Source organism: Dermatophagoides farinae, chromosome 2 (assembly GCF_024713945.1).
Source record: "Dermatophagoides farinae isolate YC_2012a chromosome 2, ASM2471394v1, whole genome shotgun sequence".
In the NCBI taxonomy this organism is placed as follows: Eukaryota; Metazoa; Arthropoda; class Arachnida; order Sarcoptiformes; family Pyroglyphidae; genus Dermatophagoides; species Dermatophagoides farinae.
Genome location: NC_134678.1, coordinates 3751654 through 3771516, shown reverse-complemented (window position 1 = coordinate 3771516; position 19863 = coordinate 3751654). Strand labels below are relative to the sequence as shown.

The 19863-nt window shown below is 27.6% G+C and overlaps 5 protein-coding genes and 1 long non-coding RNA gene across 7 annotated transcripts; 2 read left to right on the top strand and 4 right to left on the bottom strand.

The window, feature by feature from the left end:
- Positions 1-33: 33 nt before the first annotated feature.
- LOC124491748 (uncharacterized) lies at positions 34-2656 on the bottom strand. The gene is made up of 2 exons (XM_047054448.2): positions 2125-2656; positions 34-2062 (listed from the first exon to the last, which is right to left on the bottom strand). Exons 1-2 carry the CDS (start codon positions 2477-2479, stop codon positions 99-101), a joined length of 2319 nt encoding a protein of 772 aa, XP_046910404.1. The 5' UTR covers positions 2480-2656; the 3' UTR covers positions 34-98.
- A 1312-nt stretch (positions 2657-3968) lies between these two features.
- On the top strand, positions 3969-6324 carry LOC124491855 (G-protein coupled receptor 83). Its single transcript, XM_075728536.1, has 3 exons — positions 3969-4795; positions 5326-5900; positions 5999-6324. The coding sequence occupies exons 1-3, from the start codon at positions 4137-4139 to the stop codon at positions 6322-6324; spliced, it is 1560 nt and encodes a 519-aa protein (XP_075584651.1). The 5' UTR covers positions 3969-4136.
- Positions 6325-6938: 614 nt separating this feature from the next.
- Positions 6939-7955, bottom strand: LOC124491866 (uncharacterized). Its single transcript, XM_047054584.2, has one exon. The coding sequence runs from the start codon at positions 7899-7901 to the stop codon at positions 7224-7226; it is 678 nt and encodes a 225-aa protein (XP_046910540.1). The 5' UTR covers positions 7902-7955; the 3' UTR covers positions 6939-7223.
- A 646-nt stretch (positions 7956-8601) lies between these two features.
- On the bottom strand, positions 8602-12761 carry LOC124491837 (uncharacterized). 2 transcript variants are annotated; one of them, XM_075735542.1, is made up of 4 exons: positions 12717-12761; positions 9829-9969; positions 9376-9753; positions 8602-9175 (listed from the first exon to the last, which is right to left on the bottom strand). In XM_075735542.1, the coding sequence occupies exons 2-4, from the start codon at positions 9944-9946 to the stop codon at positions 8736-8738; spliced, it is 936 nt and encodes a 311-aa protein (XP_075591657.1). In that variant the 5' UTR covers positions 9947-9969; positions 12717-12761; the 3' UTR covers positions 8602-8735. The 2 variants fall into 2 exon arrangements, with proteins under 2 accessions (XP_075591657.1, XP_046910505.2); XM_047054549.2 differs by lacking the exon at positions 12717-12761 and adding an exon at positions 10550-10664.
- LOC124496217 (uncharacterized) lies at positions 12569-14437 on the bottom strand. The gene is made up of 2 exons (XM_047059752.2): positions 14275-14437; positions 12569-13787 (listed from the first exon to the last, which is right to left on the bottom strand). Exons 1-2 carry the CDS (start codon positions 14423-14425, stop codon positions 12751-12753), a joined length of 1188 nt encoding a protein of 395 aa, XP_046915708.2. The 5' UTR covers positions 14426-14437; the 3' UTR covers positions 12569-12750.
- Positions 14438-14642: 205 nt separating this feature from the next.
- On the top strand, positions 14643-16678 carry LOC124499509 (uncharacterized). Its single transcript, XR_006959552.2, has 3 exons — positions 14643-14868; positions 15860-15958; positions 16038-16678. It is a non-coding gene; the product is annotated as an uncharacterized LOC124499509 (long non-coding RNA).
- The last annotated feature ends 3185 nt before the right edge of the window (positions 16679-19863 follow it).

Genomic DNA, 19863 nt, shown 5'->3' with positions numbered 1-19863 from the left:
TTCATTTATTTGTATTGAGATGGCGCTGTCATGTTTATTTTCATCATCATCATCATGAAATTTATTTTGCAAAATTTAAAAATATTCCATTCATTTATTTATGTTTCATAAATAGAATTCTTTCTTAAATAACCTGTAGATGATCGAGATAATGAATTATATTGTGATGAACATTTTCTTGTATCTTCATCATTGATGATTGTGGTTTCTAAAAAATCTTTAACACCCGTAACTTGTTGTATGGGTTCTTGTTGTTGTTGTTGATCGAATACACCATCTTCTTCTAGACCATAAATCGAATTGTATCGTTCTTCTCCTAAGTCTAAATTTAACGTTGGTGGACGATAATTGCTTGAGAATTTACTTGACAAACTGGGATAAATGCTTAAATCGCTATAATGACTTTGTATGTTATAATTCGGATTCGGGATGGTATGATAAAGATGTGAATCTCTTTCTTCCAAATTTATCCTTTCATAAAAATCTTCAACGGAACTATAATAATCGGGTCGATATGTTGCAGAGTCAAAATGGAAAGTCGGTATGCCTAACATTCCGTGATTCTGAAACATGCCTTCCGAGAAGGCACCATGGTCTTGATTAGGTTCTTTGGAATTTCGTTTTTTTACTTGTTTTGTCATTCGTTTACGAAAAATGATCATGTAGATTAACAGACATATGATAATTAAAAGCAAAAATATGAACAAAACGAATAAAATCTGTATCATTCGAACTGGTAAAGAAACGACTTGACTTTTATTCAATTCTGTGCCTGAAACGTTTTTCAAAATTGGATTTTCTTCCAAAATTGATTTACGCATTATGCAATCGACTGATTCCATACCAATCCATTTTCCGTTGATGCATTTGATTTGTGATACATCACGTCGTGGCTGTGAAATCATTTTTTGGTGTGTTGTATAATTATTATTCTCGACCTGATTGATGCTGAATGTTGCATTTTTATCGTCCATGATTTGCTGATCAATACTATCGGATCGATCATTCAATCGAATACAGATGATTTTAGCGAATTTTCCATTGGGAACAATTACATCTTTATATTTTTTGTTCATCATAGTGGTCTCATATTTTACATCTACAAGATAACCTGGCATGAATGTAAGATTCTTTAATAAGCTACAGGGATTACTGTGGTCACATGTTGGAAATTCAGCTTTCCATTTTCCATAATATCCGCATTCAATGTTTGGATTTCCTCTTATCTCTTGATTATAAGGACATGTATATTTATATGATTTTCTTACATGTCCATTATCTTCGATAAAATTAAAATCCCGTTGGACAATGGCTGTAACAGGCAAATCAGGTGTTCCACAATCAGGCTCGAATGAATATAAATGTAATTCACAAAGAGATATGACAAAAATTTTTTGCTTAAATTCAAGATCGATATTTTGACCATGATCAATATGAAGAATGTTGAACATTTCAAATCTTACTTCTATAACTCCAATCAATAGCTCATCAATATCATAATCTTCAGCAAAAAGGAATTCGAATAAAGATTTCTCCTTATCATCAATTTCACATAGAAAATCTAATACCAGGTAATTGGCTGAATATTTTTGATGATAAGTGGAAAATTGACTTTCTTTGGGGATAGTCTCATCACATTTTATCTCCAATTGCAATGAATCCATTTGTCTAGATTGATTATTTGATACTTGAATTGAAATATTTGTAAGTGAAAGATCGATACCAATCTCATGGTTTAAATAAAGATCTTCAATGTGATCACCATATAATTTTAATCGCACATAATGAACAAGAGTTTTTCTATCTAAATTCATTGTCCAAACTTGTTTAGATGATAAACTCCAACGTAAACAATCATGAGGTTGATTGATCAACGGCACTTCAAAACTTCCATTTGGATTCAATTGCAAAGATTCGTCATAATAAATGAGCACGTTTATCGGTTTGTCTTCTGGAAAATTGCCAAATAAATTATTATCATTTTCTTTCCCGATTGTATCAGTGACTTTAAAATCACTGACTTTCACGTGACTTAATTTCGTTTGATTTAAATTGTTAATTGCTGTAAGGCGAAATTTTAAAAATTATTTTTTTAAAATAAAACATACGATATAAATTAATTACCACATCGAGGCACTAATCCAATCCAATTTCCTCTGGAACATTCGCGCATATTATTACCAACAAGAACATCACGATCATCTGTACATTTGTAATACACACGAAGATATTTTGCGTAACCATATGGAATGGATTCGTTGTATAATTCCACTTTGATTGTAGAATTTGGATATACGATTCTAGTGAATAATGAAGTTGATGGGGGCATTGCTGGAGAACCACAATGACATTCTTTATGGAATTCATCGCTACAAGATTGTTGTTGTTGGAGATGATAATTCGGTATCATCACCATCAATGACAAAAAAAACAATGATGAAGAAACTATTGACTTTTTAGTGATCATCAACAAAAACATTGAATCGTATTTATTATGATAACGTTGATAACTCTTGCATGATCAAAATATTTCATCAATCTCCAAATAGCGTGTGTGTGCGATAAAGGTTGTAATGAAATGGTGAAATCATCAAGAGGATACTGAAAGCAGATGAACAAAAAAAAATGTCATTACAGACTTACGTCAAAATTTTTGTTTCAGTTTTCATTTATCATCAAATAACAAACTACATTTGTTTCCTGTAAATATCACACACACACACAGGAAATCATCTGCATTTAGTTTTTTTTTTGTCATACGCATATACTTTGAAAACGATACAGGCCTAAATCGAATGTTAGTGTTTGTGGGATTTTTAACATATATGTTTAAATTTCGTTGAATAGAATTATCGAATTCCAAAATGACTAAAACAACACTTTATAATAGCATGGATGTATTCGTCTTAAAAATTGATAGAATAGTTTATGAAATTTAATTTTTTCCAATATTATGCAACAATTAGGAACAACTTGAATTGTTTTCATGTTGTTCTGAATAAATAGTTTGTATTTCCAATGATTATGTTTCAAAAATTATATTATAAACGCCCAAGATTTTATGATCACAATGGAAATTTTATTGTCTACAATAAATGACATCAACAACAATGGACTTTAATTATGAATAATGAATCGAAAAATTATGAAAATCAGCATCAAACTATGTTTCGATTTTTACCTAAAAACGGCAAATAATTTCTAGCAACTTTTAACGTAATAAACGGCTAATTAGGTTTCTGTTTAGATAAAATTAGATTGTAAATCATCATCATTATCATTATTGACATTGAAAATTCTAAATCATCATTAGCAGCTAGCAGTAAAATGGATGATTATCCTCATAATGATGTTGATGTTCAACAAGATTTTTTCCCAGAATCACCATGCATGGAAGACCATCATCAATATCTTATAGAAATCCAGAGCTTATTTTAGACATATTGCCTAATTCATTTGACGAAAAAAATTGCCAACTGTACAAGATCATCTTTATCAAGTACATTCGATACTTCTATTATTTAGAATAGTCCACTTTCGATATATATATTGGTGATTACGTGATGTCAAGCTTCGATATTCATAGTATTTCATCAAAATAGTTTGCTAATGTTAAGAAAATTGTTGTTAATCGAATAAAAAACATTGACGATCAGATTAGACTGTATCCGACATCAAAAATTAATTTCTGTCTAAGTCTATGTAAAAAAAAATGTTGACTCATTAAATTAAGATGATTATTATTGCCATCAATATTCTCATAGAATGATGTATTCGTTTTTGATTCAAAAAATGACAATAATGTCAAGAAATTGTGACGACTGCATATATTTGCGCCTGAGCATCATTCATTTTGGAAAATTTTGATTCTATACAATTTTTTTATTCTAGTTTTCTAGTCTTAAAAAATTGCATTAAATTTGGCAGTTGGTTAGGTTGGCTCGTTCGTTCCATCACTCTTTCTTGATCAGTCGTCCATTTCAAATAATTTAACTCGAATGGACCAAATGATTACCAAATTTAACTTTTTCTTTTAAAAAGATTATTTCATCACGAATATATCGACATAATAGAAGTTGATCATTGAAATGTCTATTTCTATTGGTCAGTGTAACAATTATTTTAATAGTTAAAAAATGGCCTGGAATAATTTATTCTTACTTCAAATGTCATCAAACGATCACAACAATGATGAAATGATACAATCTCTTGAGAAATCGTTGATTAAAACAACATCTACATCATTAATAGTGACAAAAGCATCAACTTTAGTAACCACAACTGCAGCAACAACAACATCCACTTCGATTCGATTTGATTGGAACAAATTATCAAGTGATTCTTCAGCATTCAATTCCAGTGATGATAATCCTTTTACCTTTGATGTATTATTCAATCAAGAATCAACGTCAACTTTACCAATAACTGATGCATCATCTCAATCTGATTTAAATGAATCGATGTTTTCTGCAGAAAATATTTGGAACATTTTACTAGTATCATCCTATTCATTGATTGTGTTAGTTTCATTGTTTGGTAATATATTTGTTTGCCGTGTAATGATAGCCTTACTTGTCGGAAATGGCCGTAATACGACAAATATTTTAATATTTAATTTAGCGATCGCTGATTTGTTGCTCACTTGCTTCAACATACCAATCAATATTGTACGATTTGTCAGCACAAATTGGCCATTCGGTTCAGTAATATGTATCTTGACTCCATTCATTCAATCATTATCGGCACATTGTTCATCGATTACAATGATGGTAATAGCATTCGAACGTTATCGAAGGTAACTCAACTATTTGAATCTCACTAGAAAATAGCCAAACACTAATCCGAATCCGACACATAACAAGCCAACATAATTTAGGAACCCTATATATAGCTATACATTACATATGTATTAGAAATAATGACCTGAATGAATCGTTCCATTTATTATTCTTTAAGTGATTCAATCAAATTTTATTTTTGGAATTCATCTTCTGATTATCTTAATAAAATTCATGGGGAAAATTTTCATGACATTTTTTTCTTAAGATCATTCCCATTTTTTGGTAATGGTGTAGTATTATTTATAATCAGTTTCATTTTATTCTGAGAATTTTTACTGTAAACAAGTTAAAAAGTTTATTATCGTCATATTTTCATTATGGTTTTTCACTTTTTTTTCAGAATTTGAAGCTAATGAGCTGTTATGGGAAAAAATATATATCGTCATGCCAATGGTTAATGTTCATTCTGGATTCAGTGAGCTTGTAATCTGTTTTTTCCATTTATTGTTCTTATTATTATATTTTTTTCATTAAAACTATATAGTTTAATTCGAACAACATGTTTTGGTATTGGTTTCGATGTATGTCAATATCTTCCTTATATGTGCAATAGAAAAAATCGTGAATCAATAGAAGATGGAACAATAACTCATTCCAATGAAATGATGAATAGAATATCACATCAGCGATCGACCAATCAATGGAAATGTTCAATATGTTTGATATGGATATGTTCAATTGTTTTATCTATACCTCATTGCCTTTTTAATCAATTAGTTGTCTATCCATCATTATTGGAAGGTTTCAATATGATACGTTGTGCAACTGTATTTCCCAGCAAACAGAATCGTTTAATGTTGGCCATTCTATCTCCATTAAGTCAATATTTATTGCCAATCGGATTGACAGCATTATTTTATGCAAGAATTGGCTGTTTTCTTTGGCGTCAAAACAATCCAATAGGTAGTGTGAGCGCAAATCGTCGTGCATCGATCATGAAACGAAAACGTAAACGTATCAAAATGTTAGTGATTGTTGTAGCCGTATTTGCTACATGCTGGTTTCCATTACATCTTTATGTTACATTGATCGATTTTAAGATAATTCAACATCATTTTGGTAAGAATGTTTATTTAATTGATTTTGTCTTTCTTAAATCTGTTGTTATCATTTGTAATGATTTTTATCATTGCAATCTTTATTATCCTCAAATATAGGAATTTATTTTGTTACACATTGGATAGCAATGAGTTCCGTTTGTTATAATCCATTTATATATTGTTGGCTGAACGAAACATTTCGTCTTCGTACCGATTCATTTATTCATTCATTAACATTATTGAAGAATCGGATTCAACGTTTTATTATGCTATGTTGTTCATGTAATAGAAATCCGAATGAAATTGTCAACAAAGATTTGAATGAAAATAATGCAAATAATGCAAATGAAAATAACATTGATCAACCTAAAAAGATAATTGAACAGGATCAAAATAATACTATCATTTCAATTTGTAATGATGAAAAAAGCTCAACATTTTAGACATAAAAAACCATTATATCTTACTTCAGATTGAATTTATTTGATACTTTTATTTTATTTATTTATACTAATTAACATGATCATAATAGATTAATATTGATTTTTTTCTTTTTTTCAATTCCTTTCAAAAAAAAATAAATAAATAAATCATTGAATTCAAGAATTCACATTGAACAAACATGCGATGAATAGGGATAAATTTTTTTTAAACAAAAAAAAATTCCATACTTTCTTACGTACATTTTCAACACATTTAATCATCATTGATAAAAGCTAAATCAAATTCAATTACTGAATGTAAAAAAAAAAATATAAAAAGGTTTTGGGTACAAATTCTATCGATGTAATTTACTACATTTGTTTCGAAAATAAAAGTAAAAGAATTTCAAAAAAACATTTATTAAATTTAAAGAATGTTTCAACGATACAGAAATAATGATGAATGATGATTTTTTTTTGTTTTTTGTTTCTATTTACAAAAAGAAAATAAGCAATGAAATGACAAAGAATGAAACCAGAAATAATCTATTTTAAAATCAAAAAAATTGAACAAACAAAATTACAAGAAATTGAGTTAAATTTCACATTTGAAAATCTCATATCTGAAATTTTGATTTTTTATCGTTTTATAATAAATTTTATTTGAATAAATCGATTTACGATTGACAAAAAAAGATGTCTTTTATATAGTAAAAATCATCGAATAAAATAACAATGACAATAAGATTATTTATTGTAAAAATAGTATTGGAATTAAATGCCATTTGTTTTCTGAATTTATAGGAATAAATTTTATTTATTAGAAATAGCCAGGAACATATAGTTGGTATTTATGCTTTTTGAAAAAAAAACAAGCAAGCATCATTAACTCATCATTTGAATAAATGTAATCATCATAATCAATTGGCTGTTGGTGCTACATTTATATGACTGTTGATGATATTATCGTAACAATGATTTTCGTTTTTATTTCGACAATTACCATAACCAAAATTAAAATCACCAATGGCAAAATATCCAGCTTTAGCTGAACTATTGAAATGTGTTTCCAAAAAGAATCGAACATCACCATCACTTAGATCCAATTGTAATTCCAAATGATTCCAGACATTTTCATTGCTGATTGATATGGATGATTTAAAATGATCATCAGAAAAAATACATTTATTATCTATATCTTGTTGAATTATAAAGAAACGTAAGGTTCCAGGACCACTATAACGATATGAAACAAATAAACAAGCATTATGATATTTGGCTTGATAATATGGTGTTATTAATCGTGCACCAGGATAACGTTGTGAACGTGGTGCATTAATATTCAATAATAACAATGAATGACGATCGAAAAACATTTTTTCTGCATTATAATATCGATTATATGTGGCTAAATTATGTTGATTACGAAATCGGCAGCTATTCGTTAAGAAATCACATTTGGACACTATATTGTTCGTCGCAAAACCTAGTTGATAATAGTGTCTATTAATAGATGTTGGTTGAGATGCGACCGATATCGAGATTATTATTATTATAAAAGTAGTAAAACTAAATATATTCACAATAATGGATCCCATTCTTTGACAAACGAAATTCAATGATGACTCAATGAACAGTGAGTAGACCAATTTTACACTGATTGATGTGGCTAAATATTTCCTTTTGACATTTTTTTTTTTTGCTATATTTTAGTTTATGTGTTGACTTTTTACTTTACTTTCTAAGAATACCGTTTTCAGAGCATCTATTATACTACCGGTGTCTGCACATTTTGATATTAGCCCAAAAAAAAACTTTCAATGATTATAATCAATAATTATCGTATCTAAGCGACAGGTATTAGTTACGTCTTACCGATTCAATGATTTTTCTTTGTCAAATATTTATCATCAATTTTGAAAGTAGATTTTTTTTTGCTCTTTCTCACTGGTTTCTCACATCTGGAATCTAATTGCATTATCTATTTAGAACGAAAATAATTTCAAAGAAAATACGATAAATTCACCTAATATTATTAATGATAATATAAGTATCAATGATCAACAACAAACAAAGTAAATTTTGGAAAAATATTTTATCATTCACCATATTGTATAATATACTGACAACACTCAATAAAAAAAAATAACAAAAACACAGCCATTTTTTGACCTAATTGGCCATCTTTAAATAAGCGTTCAGTAGATAATGATAAGTTCAATAACATCTCCTCACAGTAAAAAAATAAAAATATTATCATTCCATGGAAACAAATTAACTAAATCGAGTGAATCAAATTGTTGGTATATAATATAAGAAATAGAAAAAGCGGAAACGCTCAAGGCAGATTAGTTTAAACAGAGTAATAAAATCATAATAATATTGTAACGAAAATAGAATGATAATATAAAAAAATATTTTTAAAAAAACATTCAAGCAACTATCGCTTCATGAATATCACGACATCTACTTGAATTGACACTGTTTTTGATATAAAATTGCTTCAATTCATCATAACCATATGCTAATATCATATCAGTTTGATCCATTTGCCTTTGATATTTAAATTCGGGATACTTTCTAATAATTTCATTATTTAGAATTGTTTGTTGTTGTTGTTTGTCTATATGTGGAAGTAATTGAAGTGCTTCAATTTTCCAAATTGTTTGTACACGACCTTCAGGACACCATCCATCGTCGGGTAAAAATATCGTCACAGGTAATGTATAGGATTGATCGGCATTTGTACAGAGTCGACAGGTAGGCATTGGAAATTGTTCCTGATGATAACCTAGAATCCATGGTCTTCCACGTATATGAGCCGGTAACGTTACACTAACGGCCACATGACTGGTCCATTCAGGTATGTATCCTTGAAAAAGAAAGAAAAAATGATTCACTATCAAAAAAAAGTTCTAAATAAATCAATCAATTATCACATTAATTAAGTTATTTTTGTACAAAAAAATTGCCTGAATCATTAAAGAGATAATTAAATGTTACTTTGACAATAAACAAACTTATAATGTTGATGAATGACAAATTTTTTCATAGAAATTTTCAGATACTTACGCGGAACAAAATCGATTTCGGCAAACATTGGTCGTCCCCGTTGTAATTGAATAGCAGAAATATCTTTGAATTTCATAGCTAATGATAATGATGATGATGATGGCTCATATTTTTCTCGATTATATACAAAATAATTCTCTGGGTGATTATTATTATTATTGTTATTATTATAACGATTATTGCGATTGATTAAAATTCTTTGTCCTGTTGTCCATGGATATAAAACATTTGGAATTGGTTTGCTGAAAAATTTTCGCTGTTCTTCCAGTAACAACAATCGATTATTGTAAATTTTTTTTTTCGAATTTTCCGATGATATTGAAGAAGTTTCGTGTATATCGTATAAAAAACGTATTTGACGAATTGCATCATTTCCTTCTTTATTATCAAAAAAAAAAAAAAAAAAAAAAAATGAAAAAATCATTTTCTATCAGAATTTAGAAAGATACTCACTGACATCGACCAACGGTTGTAATATTGTAGCAAATACAGTTTTTTTATAAAAACGAATAATCAACAATAAAATGATAAATGATAAAAATTTATCCATCCATTCAATGTATCGACCCATTCTTAATACAATAATAAAACAATCTAAGTGTGTGAACAAAAAAATGATGAAATCTTAATGAAATAAAATTGAAAATGTTTTTCCACGTAAAAAATATTGAGAATTATTAAGAATAGTTTACTTTTTTTTCTCAATTTTCTTCTTCCATAAGAGAATCAAAACATAATGATATTCTGGGAATTACAATTTTTATCAACTATTCTACTTTTTGAAACAATAAAGTAGTAACAGCACTGAATTGATTTTACGTTGAAACATTCATCATTTTGAAAGATAATAAGAGAAAAAAAAACTACAAAACTAATCTCATATTTTTGCTCATCAAGAATCGGTACTATTTACGATAATTGGTTTTGAATTTTTTGCGATTTTCAATATGACCTCATCATCATTAAAATTAGAATTATTTTTGTTGCTCAAATGTTTTATTTCAATAATAATATTAATAATAATATCAATTTAGAATAACCCTAAAATCGCGACTATAAGATGCAACTATCGAAATGCAGATATATTTTTTTTCTATAGAGTAACTATTAAAAATAAGACTATTTATTTATCAACTTTTTTTCGTATAATACGCGGTAATAAGAAAATCCATACCCGAATTTTAAAATAATTAATAATAATATATTGTAATGAAAAAATCAAGGATAATTGCGTTGTTGTTTTAGTGAATATGACAACAGAATCGGCCTCATACAACAATGAAAACGGAGATAGAGATGATAGAGGAATGAAAAAAAAATTTGTGATTGTTCCAAAGAAAAAATGTCGTTAGTCTTTAGATTCTCAGAAGGATTTCTGGAGTGAAAACAAAAAAAAAGTTGATTTTGTCTTGTAAAGGTATGAAGCGCACACTCGTTTTTTTTTTGTTTTATTTTTGGTTAAATTCAGTTCAATTTAAAATCAGAGAAAAGTATTAAGAAGAGAACAATAGTACACACATATTTTTTTACAGATTATTTTCTGTAAAAAAGTTCAAGATGGTACAATTTTCGTTATTTTATTCTTGATTCTTGAAAAGATTAGTTTTTAATAGAATTTAGAATGCTAATATCGAATTTTCTGTTGAGAAGAATCTACGCACATACATACGCACACACACACACACCTCTAAACATCAGCAACAAAAATTACGTTTAATTCAAGAATTTCATATGAATTCAATTTTCAATTCTAGATGGATGCCGACAAGAATGGATAAAATAAAAAAAAGAAAATAACGAATACAAAACAATATTCGGTGACAATATTCGTTGCTGAAACAAGATAATTGTTCTTCTTCTCATTTTTGTTGTTGTCTCAAGTGGAATAATTTGAATTTTCGAATATGACATCAGTTTAAAAGAAATATAATTTTTATTTTTGTTTTGTTTACCATATGAAAACGTTGTTGTTGTTGTTGTTGTTGAAAAGCCTGAGGTTGTGATATGGCGGAAAAAATTACGGTTGGACAGTCAATAACATACAGACAGACAGCCAGAATAGATAGACAAATTCTTCCTATCTATCTTTTATACAAGTTCAAATAAAAAAGAGAATTTCGGCCAAAGAAATAATGAGGACCAAACTTGCATTTTTTATATTGTTGCAAATTACTAATGTGACCGTTTATTCAGCCATGTATGAAGTCTTTTTTTTTATTTCATGTTTTCTGAATTAATATAAAAAAAATCATCACAAAATAGACAGAACGACAACAAATGAATGAATGAATGAATAAATAAAACTGGACACGAATTCTAAACATACATACACACACATCATCATAATCTATTGTTGTTGCAAACAAATTATTGTGAAAAGAGAAACTGGAAACGGAAAAGCTAATGTCAACTTTCACATCATTGTTACAAAAAAAATAGAATTGAATTGAAGAGAGTTGAATTTTTTTTTTTTTTTTTTTTTGGTATATTCAATCAATTTACTACTAATAACAAGAATCGTTATCTTTACAAATACAATTTGACTCATGTAATCATATACAATCATACAGAAACATTATTCAAATAAAATTTAGATAGATACATTGAATACGAATAATAAAAGTTCAAACGAATAGTTAATTCAATTATTTACATGTGGAATGGAATTTTTTTATATTATAATATGATTGCGATCTGGAGCATATCTTTTATTTTCATTTTGTAAATGACAATCGAAAACCATTGAATCAGACTCTTTTGTTTGTATATTATTTTGATGATCGGATCCATATATATATTTATTTAATTCTTTCATTGTGAAATAAAAATTTTTTTTTTGGTTCATAAATATATGAACATTGTTTAGATTCACACGATATATATTCTGTTAGAATGTTTAAAAAATTAATTTTTCTCTATCTCTCTATTCACTTCAAAATTATTATACCACATAATGAATATGGCCTTCCATACTGACACTATAGATTCATTCAGGCATAAATTGATACATAATTATTCTTGAGCTCATTGCTACTATTTTTGGATAACGTGATTCATATAGTAATAATTTGTTTAAATAATGTTGTTTCAAATAAGCCAAATTCCTATTGAGAATCGAAAAATGATTATCCAGTATTTATTCATAAATTCATAAATTCATTTTCATTTGCAACACACATTTCTTTTTCACTAATTCACTATAGAATGTAATTTGTTATTATAATCTCATCACCATATTCACAAACAATTTATGCATTAATGATGTATCAATCAAGAATATTAATCTATTCATATTTGAATATTGTGCAAATGATTTGATATAAATCATACGCAACATTTACCACCTATTCCTGAATTCAAGAATGACAACAAATGTCAAGTTGACGGCAATGACGTTGATGATGTCGGTGCTGTTGTTGTTGTTGTTGTTGATGATGATGATGATGAATGTGATATTGTCGTATTTAGCATCGAAATGTCAAGTGAAGGTTCGATGCATGAAAATCTTGACGGTAGTGACAATATAGATGTTGGCGGTTTCATGCAAGATTCTATATTTGAAGTTTCACAATTTTCATAATTATTTGAATTATGCCCGTCTTGCTGTGTATGATGATGATGAGAATATTGGAAATATGATTCCGAAATTGTCATATTGTCATTGTCAATATTTGTATCTGGGTGATTCTGATACTCATGATCCATCATGATTGGACAGCTCTTCTCTCGATTAAACAATTCTTGCTTGGATCCCATGATGGCTGTTCTGGGTATTGATGAAGTACAATGACCACTATATGAATTTATTATGGATGGATCTGAAGAACTCGACTGCCAATCAATTGTATTGTTCGGCAAGTAATTGCCCGAAAAAATCGTTCCCGATTCAAGAACTAATTCCTCGAATTTTTTATAACGATTCACAATAAGCTGTTGATTTGAATTGGCAAATTTTTTCCGTTTAACATTCTCAAACTTTGTTCCTTGATGATCAAATTGTTTTACATTATCATTATCAATTATCATCATGTTTTTCTCATCATTAACAATAATTTTTTCATTCGTTTTCGATTTTATCGATTCATTAGATTCGAATCTTCTGTTATTAGCCAAAATTTGAGGTTTATAATTTAATAACTTTTCTAATGATGATTGACATTCAATTTTATTAACTAAATTATTCGATGATGATGAAGTTTTTGCGAAAAAATCTGGTCCCAACATGGCGCGCAACATCAACATTGGTTTTGTACGTCGTTTTCGTGTTCGAACGGCTTCTTTACGCATTTCGATTGGTCGATTAACTCCATTCAAACGAAAATACAGGCCACAAGCATTGCAAACAGATTCACCAAATGTATTCCGTCTCCACATTGATGTTGCCTTTGTTCCACAATTGGCACAACATAAGCCTAATTGATACATATATAAATAAATGAAAAAAAAATGAAAATTAATCAACCAAACAATTTTATCAATCACAATTGTAGATGGCAGCTTATGTGTTAAAAATAATTAATAATCAAAATTTATGATTTATTTTGATTCTATTTTGAAATAAAAATAAATCACCATTATAAATTATTGGAATAAACCAAAAAACAATGGATTATTTCAAAAAATGATTAAATCCAGTAATGCAATAAAAAATTGAAATACTTTGAAATTGAAATATAATAATCTTCAACGAATTTTTTCAAAAAAAAACGCGAATATGATTCATGAATTTATATTATTTGAATTCTAGTTCTCTATTAGAAAAGGAAAGAAATTTCCAGGTCTTTCTAACTTATAAAATTGAAAACTTTCGTAATAAATTCGTTTATTGAAAAAGGAATTTAACATCAAATATACCGTTGATTATGACATATTGAAAGGAATGAAATAAAATTAAATTACCTGTACGTTTTGTAATTGTTGTCGATATATTACGCCGAATATTTTTCATCAATGGACGATGATTACCATTGACACGCTGATAGAGACCACATGCATTGCAAAGAAAACTATTTGGACCATAACGACGCCATAATGGTGTATTACGTGTCATACAATTGGCGCATTCACGTTCAATAACCAATGATGATGATGATGGTGTTAATGAAACTAAACAATCACTGTGATCATCGGATAATGTTGATAATTGTGTAGTGGTAGCGGTGGTGGTGGTGATTGGTTCCGATAATGATGAACTAGATGAACAAATTGATTTTTTTGTAATCACTTTATTTTTGTTATTGTTATTGATGTTTTTTCCATTATTTTTATCATCATCATCATCATCATTATTAATAATACTTAGATGATTACAATAAATAATTTGTTTATTATCATTCTCAATATATTCGTCATTATTTTTATCAAAACTATGACCATTATTACCATCATAATCGATGATTGTACTACATTCAATATTATTATATGGTGTATTGAATCCTTTCAATGGCGAAGATATTGGCATTGATTCTGGTAGATGATTGTTATCGTTAATAGGCAAGCAATCTGTTGGATTTGTTCTAATTAATGATGACAATGGCGATGATGATGATGATGATGATGATGACAGTTGTTGGCTTTCTGTCGTAGATATAATAGCTGAATAACAGCAGCTTGAAAAGTTGAATTTGTTTGAAACATCAATTACAAGATCTTTTCTTTTATAGTCTGATCGTATATGATGATAATTATTTTGCTGTTGATGGCATGCCGTTTGTTGTTCAGAATTATGGTTATTATAAAAATGATTATTTTGAAAATTATAATTATAATTATTATTATTATAGAATTGAGAATATTGATTTTGATGGTCAAGGAAAAATTTCATTTGTATGTTCATTATTTGTCATAGAATTTCGTGAATTCATATGAACTATGGAATAATCTGAACAATGATGATCGATTATATGCGAATTCGATAGTTGTTTGGTGGTAGTGTTAAACGTTTGTACATCATCTGGAATATCTTGTTGATGATAATGATGATAATCCAACAACGAAAAATCATGATTATCATCAGTGTTATTATTCATTTTTTTTAATATTATTATTTATAACACAGAATATTAATATTTTCAATGATTATTCTAGATATGAAAACATTTTAACATACTCATCGACATAATTCATAGACTTTAAATCTAAGAATGAAATGATAATCATGTTTGTTTGGATAGCAAACATTGAAATGGGAATTATTACCTTTATCCATGATTTTTATAATAATAATACAAGCATCATCAACATCATCATCATCATCATCATCAACATCATCGACATACGTCATACTATGGTTATGATCTTTTTATAATGATGATCATTAAGTTGCACTCTTTCTGGTTATTATTCATTGTTATATAATGAATAATATTCAAAACAGCAAACATGTTCGACACTCTTTTTTAGATCTTTTATTTTATTTTCTTAACTTAGTGAATGAACATTCTAAATTGTATGTAACTGAGTGTTTTTCTTTGAATAATAATAGATCCGAAATACTACCTGATAATGTTGAAAACAATAATAATGTGTGCATTTGTGTGGCCACGATCTCTATTCGACCATCAATATCAATCGTGTTTTCGAGGTAACAAAAATATAATCATTTAAATATTCTATATTTACCTGTGATATTTTCTTTTTGTTTTTTTTTAAATCATTACAAGCTAAAACAAAAAAATATTTTGTGCAATATTCCATATCTATCTACCTTAACGATGCGAACCGCTGATTTTAGCCGGTTTTTTTTAAACAAAACAAAAAAAAATGACAATTCAAATTATTTCCATTCAAGAATATGCATTTACACCTTTGGATATCTTTACAAAAAAAAGAATTTTTTTTCGTTCGTAAAACCCGACTAATAATAATAAAACAATAAGCACATAATATTGTAAACTGTCATATATAATAATAATAATAATGATGATGATGATGATAATGACAATCTTCTTAATGACAATAGTATCATTAAAATGAACAAGACACACACACACATTCACATTTAAATAATTACCAGTCTAAATGTGTATTTGTTTTTTTTCATATCCACGTGATCCATTAAATAATAATGACAAAAATTAGCGAACAACCGCAATGAATTTTTTTTTTGTTCGTTATTCTATTCTCTAGATTTGTTTTTTTCCCATAATTAATTGTTGTTAATCATCACTTGTTCAATGTACCAATTATTACGATGACAATGTCATCATCTAATGTTTGTGTGGTTTGTGTACACAAATTTGTTTATTTAAATTTCACATTTGTTGTCGGTATAGTTAAGTCGGCGATGAAAAATCTACATACCGATCAGAAATCAAAATAAAAACGAAAAATAATGGAGTTGGATTACGTCATTTGATTTGCTTGTTTTTTTCATACAGATTTTCTCTCACTAGAATTTTTATTCCTGGCTCTGTTGAAATAATAACCGTTTCCTATTTAATATTTTTATTATTATTATTCTTGTTGTATGTGTTCCTTATTTTTATTTTTTACCTCTTTCTGTTACCAGGTTTCCTCAAAAAAAAAATCAACAAATCCTATTTGATGTTATGTAATCTGATTTCATAAGAATTAAAATTCAACCTAGATTTGAATACATGAATGCATCAACGTCATCAGCATTGTTTTTGTTTGTCTTTTATTTTTCTTCTTCTTCATAAACACACTTGTATTATTTTCAATATAAATCATACAATACTCTTACAATACAGCTTATATTGACCAATGGAATTGTTTAATAGGAATTATTATCACTAAAATGAAAGAAAAAAAATGAATATTAATTGACATCAAACACTATACATAGAATAATGAACAAAAACAAAACAAAAAATCCATTTAATGACTTGTATAAAAGATTATTATTAAAAGAATGTTTGCAATGACTTCCATTTAATTTGGATGTGTAAATATAATGATGATATAATAAAAACATGGAAAAAAAAGAATCCTAAAATTTCGACATTATTGTGATCTTGACATATAGGAAAAAAATACCAATTTTATAAGTGTTCCAATTCGTAATGTACCAATTATCGTCATCATCATCATCATCATCATCAGAATCGATTCAACCATAAGTATTATTGATATAATTTTTTTTATGCAGCTGCTGCTGTTGTTGTTGTTGTTGTTTTTGCTTCCGTCTTCTAATTTTGTGATATACAGAAATAATGCAATATTTAATAATAATAATAATGACGATAACGACGGCGATGATGATGATGACATTTATGTTGAATAATGCCGCTGATCATTATAAACTTGGACAAAAAGATATAACAAATATTCAAATTTTTCATTTCGATATATTTTTTTCTAATGTTACATCATCGAATTCATTATATTAACATCATAATTATTTAAATTGAAAACTGAAAAATAGACAAATGCAAAAAAAAAACTGGAAATTCATCATGTAGAAATCATCATCATCATCATTTGAATTCATTCATTTATTTTTTTTTTCAGCCATTCACGGACTTGTATTATTTCATTGAACAGAATTTTTTTTTCTTATTAATGTGTGTCTGATATTTGACTGACTATTTGATTTTTTTTTTCATGCACCTATCCATTCATTTAGCAAAAACATTTATAATATAATGATGATGATGATGATGATTATAATGTGCTAAATATGCTATGCATGAAAACACGAACACACCATTAGAATATTTTTTTTCTCTCTCTTTCTATTTCCATTTCTCCCTACCATTTTGCTCATCATCATAAATGCAAACCAGATGCCTTAATTCATTCAAACGTGATATCATCATCATAATATGATATGATGTCTGATAAATTTGTATACGTCATATAACATTAAAAATTCAACAAGAACAACAATAATTACCATAGTTATCATCATCACATTATATGAACAATAATTAGGTAATATGAGATTATATAATAATTATAATCATTATATCAACAAATTATCAGTAATGATTTATAAAATATTATCTTTCTTTATCCATTTTGTTTACTATATTTCTATAGAAAACAAATGAATTGAAATTAGTTTCCATTGAATCAAATTTCAAGTCTATAGATTGAGACCATTTAAATCAAAAAGTCAATCGCATCGTCAATCGTGACAAAGGTTAAAGATCATTATAAATAAATTTTTTTTTCTCTCTGTCTCAGTGTGAAGTAACAGTGATTCAGATGAAATTTTGAAAATTCAAGACAAAAAATAACGTTTCATATTCTAAATCAATTCATATTGGTGGAAATCTATAATAATTCAATTCGAGATTGTAACGTATTGAATGAGGGAAATTTTTTTTTGTTGTTGATTCATAGAGAATTATTTAGAACATACATAAAAAAGTGATTCTTACGATTTTCTTCTAATTTTGTTATGTTGATTTTGTCAGATTCTTTAATATATAATCATGAATCTTATAGACTTGATTCGTAATTCGATTTTCCTCATAATAATTTTTTTTATCTTTCATAATAATTCTATTTCTTGATTACATACATAAATACAATTACTTATCACTACAGATGAAAAAAAAACATCTTTGTAATGGTAATCTTTGAATAGAAAAATTGAAGAATTGGAAAAAATGTAAGAATTCAGGGCTTTTTCCTATTTATGATGAGTTTATCATTTTTTTTATTCAATTTCACAATATGTTTTCGAGATATTTTTGCTTGTTGTTGTTTTTCCTCCATTTTTCCTTTCATTTTTTTTTGACCATTGCTATTGTTCGGTTCATAAATCAAACTTGAAACCATGCACAATTTCAGAATTTAAATGAAGAAGAAATTTTAATTCAGTTTGTGTACGAAATTTTTCTTCATAATTTTTTTTTATTTATGTTGTTTGTTGATTTTTTTTTTGTTTACCGGGCCAAACCACCGTGTCCCATGGATCATATGAATTTGAAAAAAATTAACTAAATTATTATAGTAAAAAGTTCATGCTTTCCCAATCGAAATTTGATTAGAAACTTTTTTCGAATCATCAAAAATTCGATACAAAATTGCAGTTTTTAGTTTGCTATGCCAAATAATAATGTAGTATATAGTCAACATCTCAATGGAAAATTTGGCACTGAAAATAGAGTTAAAAAAACCATGAATAAGCAAAGGGTATGAATTTTCTATTGTTTTTGACCAGTGAATTCGGGAAAAAAATAATGAAAAAAAAACACACGATTCAAAATTTGTTAACATGATTCTGGTGAAAATGAGATAATATTTGTTCAAAACTTTCCCATCGACTCGAATGAGAGGTAGCGTTGTTTTTTGTCCACCTTTTTTTCCCATTGTTTTTTTTAATAATAACATTGAATCAGGATTATAGCTAAATTCTCGAATATCTTTTCTCTTTGATAATGATTTTATTTTACTTTCGAAAAAAATACAAGGAAAAAAAGTAGGTTGTTGAAATGGTTTTAATTTAACCTTCTCAGGCACGAATATGAGCTAGTAATAATAAAAAAAGTAGATGAATACAACAAGGTCAACTTG